Source organism: Mustelus asterias, chromosome 11, assembly GCF_964213995.1.
Source record: "Mustelus asterias chromosome 11, sMusAst1.hap1.1, whole genome shotgun sequence".
In the NCBI taxonomy this organism is placed as follows: domain Eukaryota; kingdom Metazoa; phylum Chordata; class Chondrichthyes; order Carcharhiniformes; family Triakidae; genus Mustelus; species Mustelus asterias.
In genome coordinates, this window is record NC_135811.1 from 35,198,560 (window position 1) to 35,211,683 (window position 13,124).

At 42.9% G+C, this 13,124-nt stretch overlaps 1 protein-coding gene across 5 annotated transcripts in view; it reads left to right on the forward strand.

Annotated features, from left to right (window-relative positions):
- The window catches only part of dock1 (dedicator of cytokinesis 1), a 617,564-nt gene that overhangs the window by 177,553 nt on the left and 426,887 nt on the right, over positions 1-13,124 (forward strand). For all 5 annotated transcript variants that reach the window (XM_078223434.1, XM_078223435.1, XM_078223436.1 and 2 more), the window contains exon 20: positions 12,762-12,851. In XM_078223434.1, coding sequence (XP_078079560.1) covers positions 12,762-12,851 — 90 coding nt within the window. The remainder of the gene's footprint in view (positions 1-12,761; positions 12,852-13,124) is intronic.

Consider the following 13,124-nt stretch of genomic DNA (forward strand, 5'->3'; position numbering starts at 1 on the left):
CTTTCATGCTCCTAAGTGCATCCAACTACTGCTCCAACCTATCCTTGCAGACTGTAAGGAACTGCAATTGGGTGCACTTCCTGCAGGTGTAGTCGTCCGAGACGCTAGAAGCATCACGGATCTGCCACATCTCACAAGTGCAGCACTTAACTCCACTGTCTGACATTTCCGGCACCAATTACATTATTGAAGAAAATTTTAAAAACTCTTACCTTCCCTTTCACCTTCTCACAGTGGCCTTTTCCGCTTCCCACTTCTTAGTAGATGTTGCTGGGCCGACTTCTCCCAGAATGCACCAGTAAAGTCTCTCAGCCACCTCTACCGGATACCTTTGATATCACTTTCAAGGAATTATGTACCTGCACCCCTCGGTGTCTTTGTTCGACAACACTCCCTAGGGCCCTACCATTAACTGTGCAAGTCCTGCCCTGTTTTGTCTTACCAAAATGCAACACCCCACATTTACCTAAATTAAACTCTATCTATCATTCCTCGGCCACTGGCCCAGTTGATCATGATCCTGTTGTTGTCTTAGATAAACTTCTTCAATGTCCATTACACCACCAATTTTGGTGTCATCCGCAAACTTATGAAACATGCCTCTTCCTCTGTTCTTATCCAAATCGTTCATATAAATGACAAACAACAGTTGACCCAGTACCGGTCCCTGCAGCATACCGCTCGTCACAGGCCTCCAATCTGAAAAGCAACCCTCTTCCACCATCCTCTGTCTATCAGCAAGCCAATTTTGTACCCAGTTGGCTAGTTCGTACTAAATACCCTGTGATCTAACCTTACTGATCAGTCTACCATGCGGGACCTTGTTGAAGACCTTGCTAAAGTCCATGTAGACAATGTTCCCCCATTGTCTTCATCTATTTTTTTGGTCACCCCTTCAAATGAGATTTACTCGGATGATCCTAAATATGAAGGGACTGCCATATGAGGAAAGATTAAACAGGTTGGCTCTGTACTCCTTGGAGTTTGGAAGAATGGGAGGTGATATGACTGAAACAAATAAGATTCTTTAGGTGGTTAGGCAGGGTATATGTTGGGAGGATGTTTCCACTCATGAAAAAGTGTAGGACCAGAAGGCATAGTCATAGAAGGGGGTTCTCATTTGAGATAGATTTGAAGAAGAATTTCTTCTCTCAAAGAGTGGTGAATCTTTGGAATTCTTTGTCCCAGGAAGCTGTGAAGACTGAGTGCTTGCACATTTTCAAGCCTGAGATTGATAGGTGTTTAATCAGTAGGAGAATTAAGGTTCACGGAGAGAAGGCAGGAAGGTAGACTTAATGAGTATTAGATCAGCCATAATCTTAGTAAATGGCAGAGCAGGCTCAAAGGGCTGTATATCTCCTATGGTCTTATGGTCATCTCCATTTTAAATGGGTGACCCTTTATTTTTAAACAGTGATCCATAATTCTAGATTCTCCCACAAGAGGGAACATCCTCTCTGCATCAACCCTATCAAGACCCCTCAGGATCTTATACGTTTCAATAAAGTCACCTCTTATTCTTCTAAACTCCAATGGATACAGGCCTAGCCTGTCCAACTTTTCCTCGTAAGATAACCTGTCCATCCCTGGTTAGTTAGATAACCCAGTGTGAACTGTTTCTAATACATTTACATCTTTCTTTTAATGAGGAGACCAATACTGTACACAGTATTCCAGATGTGGTCTCACAATCGAGAGTGGCTAGTAACATATCCACCCTGTCAAGACACCTCAGGATTTTATGTTTCAATTAGCACTACATTGTTCCAAGTGTACTTCGGATCTGGCGTTGGTGATGTTATTAGGTTGCTGTATAAGATTGTTTGACATTATTGGAAGATGACTAGCAGATTGTTCCTGTTTTCCTGGTTAGTATTTATTCTTCAACCCTCAACATTAGATTATCATTACTGCTTTTGGGAATTTGATGAGTGCTAATTGGCCGACATGTTTTCCTACATCATCATCATGACAACATTTCAAAAAAACCTAATTAGGGTGAAGTGTTTTCACACGTTCTGAGGTCATGAAAAGCACAATGTAAATACAAGTACCCCTGTGTTGCATTGCTTTAGGTAGCGATACACCTGAATCTAAATGAATGCATTGTTTTGATTAGTTAAAATTAATTGATTAATAAAATATTACTTTACTAGAATAACTAGACGCCTTATTCCCTTAAACTACTGGTCTCTCTTGCTGGAGACAAGTTGGGACGGGCAAGGGTAACCAAGTGGCGGGTAGCCAATCTAAATTATAGGCAGATTGTATCACCATTGGGATTTACGTGGCATGTGCCTGAAGGTAGCTTGTGTGCGGCTGGCTCATGGGCCTGTGAAGCCTCCTACAGTTCTGTTTCCACCTCCCCACAGAACTGCATTGATCAGCAGGTTACAGGTGCAACTACATGCAACCTTGTGGAGGGGTGTCCCCTGGATAGTGGTGGCCTGGCAGCTGTGGCCTCAGGTAATTTTTGCAAAATTGAGAAGTCTTCAGAAGATGCCTAAGATGGCAGCACTCATACGGTCCTCTTTCTACAGTGTCAGTGCCCACCTCTGCTAGTGGGGTTTCCAAGGCTGCAGACTTTCTGGGCAGCAATTGTTAATTGAATGGCAGATGTGAAGGTGACCAATTAGCAGGCTGCCTCACAGAAGATTGTACCATTGCTTCACTGCTGACTATATAATGTTTCCCGTGGAATTTTGCTGGAATTGCCTCTGAGTGCAGTCCACTCAATAAATGGTCATTATAATTTGGCAAGTGAGCTTTGATTTTCTTCTACCCCATAAAGCAGGTTCTAGGATTCCGGATTGATAATTTTTCTAGAAGTTTCTGTGCACATTAAATTGAAAATTTTGGATAGTGGTAGGATTAAGCTTATGCTGGACTTCTTGGTTATTAAGATGGACAAATGGATCTTCTGAACATTTTGTCTTTAAACTAATTTAATAATGATTCCATTCAAAATCTATACAACTGTATGGTACCTGTTCATGGTTTATGCCTAATTGCGTATGTGGTGGCCGATATCTCATTTTGTGTGAGGGAGATTCTGTTCTTGAGATATTAAATAGAATTCAACTTTTGTTTCATAGCAATTTTCCCCACATTTTACATAGCAATGTATGGGTTTGTGGAAAACAATTTAATATAACTATGTACCCAGAATGGTGATTGATTCATGCTGCCTTATTGCTGAGCTTCTGAATAAAGTACATGCTGAAATCTGAGTGCATACTGAATCCAAATGCTGAACCATTTATTGCTGTGCCTTTCCAAATTAAATTAAGGATAGTCTGTTTGAGCATACATTCATTTAGTACTGCCTTGATATAAATGTTTTAAGTGTTACGATCTCTGCAGAGACCAATAACTTAAATATTAAATCAAACATCCGATTAACAGCTGAAAGAATGGGATGTCAAGATTTCACATTTTAAAACTTTAAGTATAACAAATGACTAAAAACCACTATTGAATAAATGCTATTTTCTTTTTGTGGGCAACTTACACCAAACTACCAAAAAGAGATTCTCCATTAACTTTTAGCATGACCAAAAATTATGTTGCTGTAGTTAATTATTACAGTGTCCATGAAGCGTCCCTTCATTTTGTTTCATGTTTACTTTCCCAGCTGGGTATCTCCTTATTTCAGAACTGACTTTCATGATGAGCATTACACTGTAGATGCTTTCTCTCTAGCCCAAACTAGATAAATCTTCCAGTCTCCTATTACACCGAGAGGTGTACAAGATGTTGAGAGGTATAGATCAGGTGGATTCTCAGAGGCTTTTTCCCAGGGCCGAAATGGCTGCTACGAGAGGACACAGGTTTAAGGTGCTGGGGAGTAGGTACAGGGGAGATGTCGGGGGCAAGTTTTTTACTCAGAGGGTGGTGGGTGAGTGGAATCGGCTGCCGTCCATGGTGGTGGAGGCAAACTCGATAGGGTCTTTTAAGAGACTTCTGGATGAGTACATGGGACTTAATAGGATTGAGGGTGACAGGTAAGCCTATATATAGGCCTAGGTAGGTAGGGACATGACCGGCACAACTTGTGGGCCGAAGGGCCTGTTTGTGCTGTAGTTTTTCTATGTTCTATGACAAATTTGGTCTCTTTAATCTGAGCCTAAGCCTCCATCTGCGTCTTGCGTGGTGAACAACAGAGTCAGACTTCTCTCTGTTTCAGTTCCAGGATTGGCTGCATCTGTCACCTGCTCTATGCCTCTCAGGTGGCTGCAGATCACACCAAACAAGCTGCTGCCTGTGTGTAATAGGGTATAATAGGGTGGCACAGTGGTTAGCACTGCTGCCTCACAGCGCCAGGGATCCAGATTCGATTCCCGGCTTCGGTTACTGTCTGTGCAGATTTTGCATGTTCTCCCTGTGTTTCCTCTGAGTACTCCGGTTACCTCCCACAGTCCGAATAACATGCTGGTTAGGTGCATCGGCCGTGCTAAATTTTCCCTCAATGTACCCGAACAGGTGCCAGAATGTGGCGACTAGGAGATTTTCACAGTAACTTCATTGCAGTGTTAATGTAAGCCTGCTTGTGACAATAAATAAACTTTTAAGTTCAGTCATGGATTTGTAGGGATGCCTGTTACCTGATCTCAAAAATGACTTCCGCTGCCATGGCAACATGACATGCTCTAAGCTTGTATTTTGGTAGAATTGGTAATTAGCTATCTTTGATCCCAGCTCCCTTTCATCTTTGAAGTAAATTGACTACATATAGCACAATTGTTTACAACTTGTAATGTCCAGGGCTTTGAGAGACTCAGCATCTACTCATGATATATTCAGACACTGCCGCTATTATTCCAAGTGCAATCTTGCACCTTCCCAGTAAAGGCATATGAACTCTCCTTTGGTCTCTAATAATCCAACCACTTAGGTTTACTGTCAGACAGACTGCAGAACAAATTATATGACTCCCTTCCTTTGCCCTAAATTGAAAACCTACAGTCTGGTAACTTCATTGCATTGTTAATATAAGCCTATTTGTGACTAATAAATAAACTTAAAAATATATCTCATGATTGTAACGTAGATGACGAGGGTAACACGAGGAAATGTTTTTCCCCACGATGCTCAGAAGGAAGATGCCTCAATCGTTGTTGCAATTGCTGTGGTTGCCCTTGTTCTTGTACAGGATCATCATCTGTTCAGCACACACATCCTACTGACGCCTCCCTCTAGCAGAGGCTGAGTATTTTGTGTAGATACTGCAGGAGTGCTGGTTTTTGGTGCTTGAATTCAGCTTTGTCAATCTTTAGTATCTAACAATTCCATGAGAAGCAGGCTCTATATGTTATCTAAAGCTTCTTCAGTGATATTGTTTTCCCTGGAATACAACTCAAGTTAATGTTCCACCCATCTCTCCATCTGTTTCATTGGAATCTCCCATGTCTTTGTTTTTACTGGAGCTATTTTCTTGCTGATCTGTTGTCTATTTGGTGCCATCATAAAAGCCTCTAATGGTCCCTGCATTGGAGAACATCGAAGGGGCAGAATTGTATCCAAGCCATCCATTGGACTTTCCTTTGTCTAACTCTGAATGCATTAAGTCTTCATGCTCCGATTTCTTGTTCAATTAATGAGACTGGATCGCTCGACTATCCTGAATTCCAGTATGGTTTCGTAACTAGAAGATCTACAATCAACATGATCTTCTCAGTTCAGCAGTTACAAGAAAAATGCCACGAACTGAGGAGACCTCAATATTGCCTTCATTGACCTCATCCAGAAATTTGATCATGTGAGCCTATTTAAGTTGCTGAAGAAAATTGACGGCCGCTGAAACTGCTCATTGTAATCTCCTCATTCTATGATGACATAAGGGGTAAGGTCAGTAATAATGGGCCAACTTTGGAACCCTTCATGATCCACAGTGGGGTCAAACAGGGTTGTGTACTGACACGAACACTGTTTAGCATATTCTTCTCTTTGCTACTGTTATATGACTTGAGCTCATCTATAGACTTATATACCAGAACCAACAGAAAGCTCTTCAGTCTTGCCTGACTGAGATTCAAGGCTAGAGCGTGCGAAGTTCTGAAGGAGCAACAGCATCAGCAGGAAATGAACAGACTCTTTTGTGCCTGTAAAGGGTTTGATTTGACCATCACCATCAAGAAGGCGACAGTCATGGTTGGGGTTTTTGATAGCTTCACATATCTGGACACATCTGCTCCTGGGCACATTTTGAGTTTCTTTGTTTCTTTTCTTGCTCCCTCTCACCATTTCCTTTTCCACTTCATGACTAACTATTTGTCATTCAATCTCTCCTGTCTTCTACCCTCTCGGCGAACTTCCTTTTGTCCTTTTTCCTATCACTGCTTGCTCAAAACATATCACATTTCTACCGTTCCCCAGTTCTGATGAAAAGTCATTGACTTGAAACATTGAGGGTGATTTTCAGTCCGTGTTCACCATCATAGTCAGTGGCCTGGCACTGCCCCCAGCAGAGGTTGGAACTGCCAGGTTGGCACCATGCCAACCCAGCATGCCAACTTGTGCGACAGGGTCGTGTCAGGAGTGGACCCTAGTGGAAGCTTTATTGGGCATGTGTTTGTAGTGGGGAGGTGGTGGAAGAGAGAGAGGGTGGGGAAGTACATTGCTGTTAGAGGTTAATCAGAGACAAATTAGCCACAGGTGTGGGGTGAAATAACATTTATTGGTGCCAATAAAAGTGCCTTCAAAATAAGTGATAATATAAAAACATGTGAAAGTGAGACTTTAAAGTGCCTAAATATTCTATTGAACTAATGTTATCCTTCACCCGACCCATCTTAGTGCCGCTATGCCGCCTTAACTTTACATGGCCTACCAATACATCTCGGTGTCTCCCCAGTATGTACACTGGAGGTAGAAGTGGCCAGCTTCCGACCGTGTCCCTTGGCCAGCTTCCTACCGTGCCCCTTGGCCTGTGATGCCCTTGCCAATTGTCCTCTGGAGCACCTGGACCTGGAGGGCCCTGGCCGGCTTCCAGGTCATGATGTGGAGATGCCGGCGTTGGACTGGGGTAAACAGAGTAAGAAGTTTAACAACACCAGGTTAAAGTCCAACAGGTTTATTTGGTAGCAAAAGCCACACAAGCTTCCAGGTGTCAGGGACATATCCATGACACCCTCTTCATCCCCCTGTCCCTGAGATGCCCCAGCATCAGAAAGGGGGAGTCAGAAGGTGTAGCCACAGCCACAGTCTCTTGGGTGGAAGGCCCTGGCATGGGCTCAAGCCCTTGCTCCTACCTTGGCATTCTTGTGGGACCCTGGATCACTCCATGCGACGGGGGTGCTTCTGCAGTGAGCTTCAGAAGCTCCAGCGTCACTTGGCCCTACCAGTCCTGGAGGGCCACATGCATTCTTGCCATGGTGGTTGAGCCCTCTGTAATGGTCCTCTGAGTCGGAGGCTACCTGTCAATGACAGCAGCAAGTGCCCTCTGAGTCTGGGCTATGCTCTGCAGCCCCTCAGCCATGACCCTCTGAATGGGCCATGTTCTGAAAGGCTACACCATAGCTCGCTATGCCTCAGCACTGTCCCGCTGGGTCTCCTGCAAGCTCTGCAGCCCCTCAGCCATGACCCTTTGTGATTGGACCACATTCTCGAGGGCTGCAGCCAAAGCCCGCTGTGTCTCAGCACTATCTTGCTGGGTCTTCTGTAAGCTCTCGAGCCTCTCAGCTATGGGCCAAAGAATTTTGATAAGCTTGTTGTGGCCTGCTGTGACTCAGCCATAGCTTGGACTCTGCCACCCACGGTGAGGATTTCCTGCTCTAGATTTTCCACTGCCGACACCACCTTTGCAGTGTTGGCCTGGGAACCATGCAAGACAGACAATAGCTGGTCCACCTGAAAGCTTTGGGACTTCTCCCAACAGCCTTGCACTCAGTCCAGTCAGTCAGCCCTTCCTGCATTACATGGCTCTGTTGCTGCATCTCCAGCAGCTGAGGGAGATGTGATCACAGAGACCCAGCATGTAGCCTGGGACCAGCCGAGTCCTCGCCTCCAGCAGGCCCCGTGTGAAAGAGGCCTCGGATGTTCCCTCCTCCACCCGATGTACATCAGTAGATGTGTCATGTGCACAAATGAGTGACCCAGATGCTTCGCCGCTAAGTTGACCCACTGATGTGTGAGTTTCTAGGGTGGTGAACTGCGGGGTGGAAGCTGACACAAAACTGCTGCTGGCCTCAGAGGACCCTTCTTCGGCTTCTTCTGAGGAGTCTTCCAAGCTGTCAGGGGCAGGATAGGTGGGAGCTGCAATGCCAGATGGCCCTGACGAGTAGGGATCCCTTCCTGCAACACAGGACACAAGGTTAAGTGCAAGGGAGGGAGAGGAATCTGGGCTGCATGCAACTTACTTCAGATATCTCCAACGAGTGGAGGATTGGAAGGTGCTCACTTCTATGCTGCAGCCTGACCATGCTGTCGCTCATGGTGCAGATCCCCTCCTCTCCCGCAAGCTCCAGTGCCCACTCCTCAAAGGGGGAAGGACCCGGATCTCCCCCTGTCTTTGCCATCTCCCGGCCATTATGGGCATTCTTCTCCTGTGGGGACGGAAGGAGCCATGTAAAATCTGATTGCATGTGTCCTGGAGGGTATCAGGTGGTGGCCATCAGAGAACAAAGGTTATGATATTCTTGGGGGGAGGATGGAGGTGCTGGAACCATGCAGGGTGCCAGGGGTGGGGGAGACCTGGGTGTCATTTCGGGGGAAGATGCTGGATGAGGTTAAACACACCCTTGCTGACTGGATTAGGTCATTCAGTTTCTTGCGGCACTGCTTTCTGGTCCTCCTGGCCAGTGCCCTGGCACTCACGTATGCTGCCACCACCTTCCAGGTTGCATTTCTATCCCTTCCTCGAGGGCAAGAATGAGTTTTTCTGTGCTTCTTATCCATCAGAAAATAAATTAGATTTTGCAATGAACTTGAGAAGAGAATTTTGCCTGCTGGGGGGAAGAGGGTGCCTCACTTTGCCGCCTCTACCTCCAACAACCTGGCCACATCAGCATCCAAAAATCTGGGGGCTGTCTTTCTTGAGGCCATTTCTTCCTGCACTGCCTGCCTGTCTGACCATCCTTGGGGTTTTTATGGAGCATTTCTTTGTTAGGGAAGATCATCTGCAGGAAGTTTGGGTGAGTCAGTCAACCGTTAAAGCATTCCAGGGAGCTTAATGCAGTTTGCCTGGTTACCTCGGAGGGGATGCCAAATCAGCACTTGCAGGTCTGCTGATGGAGGGGAGGTGGGGGAAATGTGCCTCTTGTGATGATCAGGGGCAGGGGAGAGAGTAGGTCATGTCATTCAGCAATCGGGGCCAGGAGGCTGATGAGGGGGCCATGTGAAGGGGATCGGGGAGGTGTGACAGTAAGGGGTCAGTAATGTTAGGGATGGGTCCCCGATGTCCGTAGGGGGGGAGGGGGAGGCTGTACCTGGCCCAGGGGTGTTCTGTTAGGAGAGTTGCTTTTTCTGTGCTTTTCCTGTGGATGTGCAGTTTATGGCTCCGGTCTGAGCTGCAGGCTATCTGGCGAGTTAAGCCCTGCCCACTGCCCCTAGTGGCTAGAAACAGTCAAGCCCATACTTTCAATGACTGAGTTCATAAGATTGGGAGTGAAAACTCGCCCAAAAACAGATCAGGAACTGTTTTCACGCGAGCTGGATATTTAGAAAAAATCTCCGCCCAGTGTTTCCTATAATTAACATGTGCATCTTCATACACTACATCATTTTGTGTAACTTTTACAATGGTTTCCATTGTACCATGGCAAGAATGAGTTTTTCTGTGCTTCTTATCCATCAGAAAATAAATTAGATTTTGCAATGAACGTGATAAGAGAATTTTGCCTCCCCTCAGAAAACCACACATTCAAGATTGGTATGATATAATAACAAGATGATCTTTTTATAAAAGACATGCAAGTATAATTCCTTTATTGCATTACTTAATTTATGCATATCAAAAAGATGTAAAACTGAGATGTGTAGAAATTTCTTGTCACACAGGGTGGTGAATATCTGGAATTCTCTACCCCAAAGGGTAGTGGAAGCTAGATCATAGGCATTTAAAGTAGTGGTGGATAAACATTTTGATAGATTGTGGAATAGAGGGCTCTGTGGAAATGGCACAGAAAGGGAATTGAGGTTGGCGTAGAACAGCCATGATCATATTGAATGACGGGGTAGGCTTGAAGAGCCTGTGGCCTACTCCTGCTTCTATTTTTTGTCCTCTTGTGTAATTGGGAGCATTTGAGCAATAAGGTCTGTTACACCAATACATCAGTAATGCACATGCAACTCCTACGAAGACAATAATGTTTCTTTCAGAACAAGGAAGTACTTATCTAAGAAATTTCTTTCAGTTTTCAATTTTCCTTTTTAGAACCATTGCTAAGCATAAAGGTTTATTACTAATCGATTGCTGGTGGAGATATGTTACTTTATGTGCCCAATCTGGCAAAATATTATAGCTAAATGTTTGTATTGATTCAGACTATGACGAGTTGATCAGTTGATCAGCTGTCATATAAATACAATGAAGATGGGAGCATTTGTAATTGAGAAATTATACATCTTCTACATGAAAAATCTAGTTCCTTACTATTTCTTATTTTTCTTTTGCCACTAATTTTTTTGATTTATTTCGGTTGATATGCTTTCTGATGTAAGGCCTGCACTCCAATCTCCCTCCTTACATGCTTTCTCTAAGCTATTTTCTTCTGTCACCTATTCATATGTTCTATTACATGTGTTAAAATTCCTCATATATCCTGAATGTTCTTAGCAATGCTTTTAAGAGACCGGTTATTTATTTTGCATGTTTTTTCTATAACTTGACTATGGTTCATAAATGGTCTATCCTCAGCTCAGTTTTTCTTGGTGTTTAATAATTTTATAAATGGAAATGCTAGGCGATAAAGCATATGTCCTGCTCTCACTCATTTTAGTCAAAGCTTTTGCTTCTTTTCATTTACATAATTGTATGTCTTTAATCTGTTTTCTCTGATTATCAATCTTCCTGCCAGTGCAAACAGTTTCTCTCTGTTTACTCATTAAAACCCTGACTAATGACTCACAGAATAACAATCCTAGCTCCTCCAGTCTCCCCAAGTAGCTGAAGGCTCTCATCCATGTTGCCATTCTAAAAAATCTCCTCTGCACCATTTCAAAGGGTTTTAGCATCCTACCCCATAACATGGTGCCCAGAATTGGATGCACTGTAAATCATTGGTCAGACCTCAGGTGGAGGTAATGTTTAGCATAACTTCCTTGCTTTTGTATCCCACCTCCCTGTTTACAAAAAAAATATGCTTTTTTAAGCGCCTTATCAACTTGCCCTACCACTTTCAAAAGTTTGTGCATGTGAACCTCCAGTTCTCTCTATTCCTGCATGCTCTTTAAAATTGTATCATTCAGTTTTAATTGCTTCTCCTCAATTTTCCTTATAATGTCCATTGCTTCACACTTCTCTGCATTAATTTTCAGTTGCTGTTTCAGATTTCCAGTTTCTGCAGTTTTTCTTTCTCTCGATATTCACAGTATCTGCTTTATATTTCTTCAGTTATATAACTTTGAGAAGCATTGACTCTCCTCCAAGCTCATCACAAGTGCACATCATAACTCACCTGAAATGTTTCATACTGACAGAATGTTTGAACATGATCCATCCATAACACAGCTTGAGCCCTGGCCTTCTGAGAAGGAATATTCTAGTTCCATGTCAAGTGCTTTCAGGAGAGGTTGCTTAAAAACAAATTGCACCAATTGATCAGTGTGTTTCATTGATTCATGTGTTCAGGAAGCATTGTTATACTTCCGGCTTTGCTCAATATTTCAGTCTTGATCGTGATGATCGAAGCTTAATTTCCTGTGACTTGAAATCTGCATCATTAATGTTCATGGGTTAATGTGCGCAGATTTAATATTTAACCTCTTAAGTTAAATCTTGGATCTAGTCTGCTGGAGTTAGTGTACAATGCATATTGTATCCCCCTTTCCCTATCGAAAAGCAAAAAAAAATGTCAGGACGAATGCAGGCGGAAAAGGCCACCACGTAGGCAACTGGTATTTTGAATTTGAATTTTACAGCAATTGAATACAAAAGTAAGGGAATTATTTATCAACCGTGGATAATAGCCAGGAATACTGCCTGTAGTCCCAGGCATTCATATAAAGGGAAGGCTTCATATAGATTCAATAGGATGATGGAAAGGATAATATAAAGTTACAATGTATCTGGGGTATTCATGATGGGATGTTCACTTGAGCAGAGAGGTAAGTGCAAACCTGATAACAATGCTTAAGATTATGTAAAAGTTTTAAGCAGCAAATACCGAGAGATTATTTTGTAGAAATCAGTGAAAAGAAAGCATAAATGTTGGGTTATTGCTGGTAACATGATGGAGAGTTAGATATATTAGAATATGGAATATATTGTGGTTATTGAAGCCAAGTCAAATGTGACTGTTGGGCAGGAACTAGATTTAAGAAAAATCTTGCTGAATATAAAAAAAGAGCAGCAAAATTGGAGTGGAGTGAAACTGCCACTTGCAAAGCCATGATGGTCCAAGTGGCTGCTTCCTGCATTGAAATTTCTATGATTTTTAGAAATGCAGTGAAGAAAGGTTCAGGGCATCAGGTTTTATTTTACTCAGATCAGTGATGTTCCACCAAAAGCTTTTGTGTTCTTTGTCATAAGATATTATTTGAACAATAAGCACTTGATATTGTATCGCTTTGTGGATATTCAAATCTAAACATTTTTCTTTCAGTTTTTGCAAGATACACTTGATGCACTTTTCAACATCATGATGGAGAATTCTGACAGTGACACTTTTGACACATTAGTTTTTGATTCTTTGGTAAGTTTCATTTTTGCAGCTATTTTTATTTTAATTCTAATACTGTTAAATCAATCAGAATTTCTGATAGTTACGATGACTGACATTTTAATCATTAACCTTTAAGCATAATATCCTTTGTGATTGACAAAGATATATTTGGCTATAATTTATTTAATTTAACTGTTATTTTTCTCCTTTCTATTGTAGATGAGTAGAGTAATATGCATGCATGTTTTTGAGCATTGAGAACTGTAGTGGCTTACTACTTTTGAGTGTTAAAGGGATTATGTT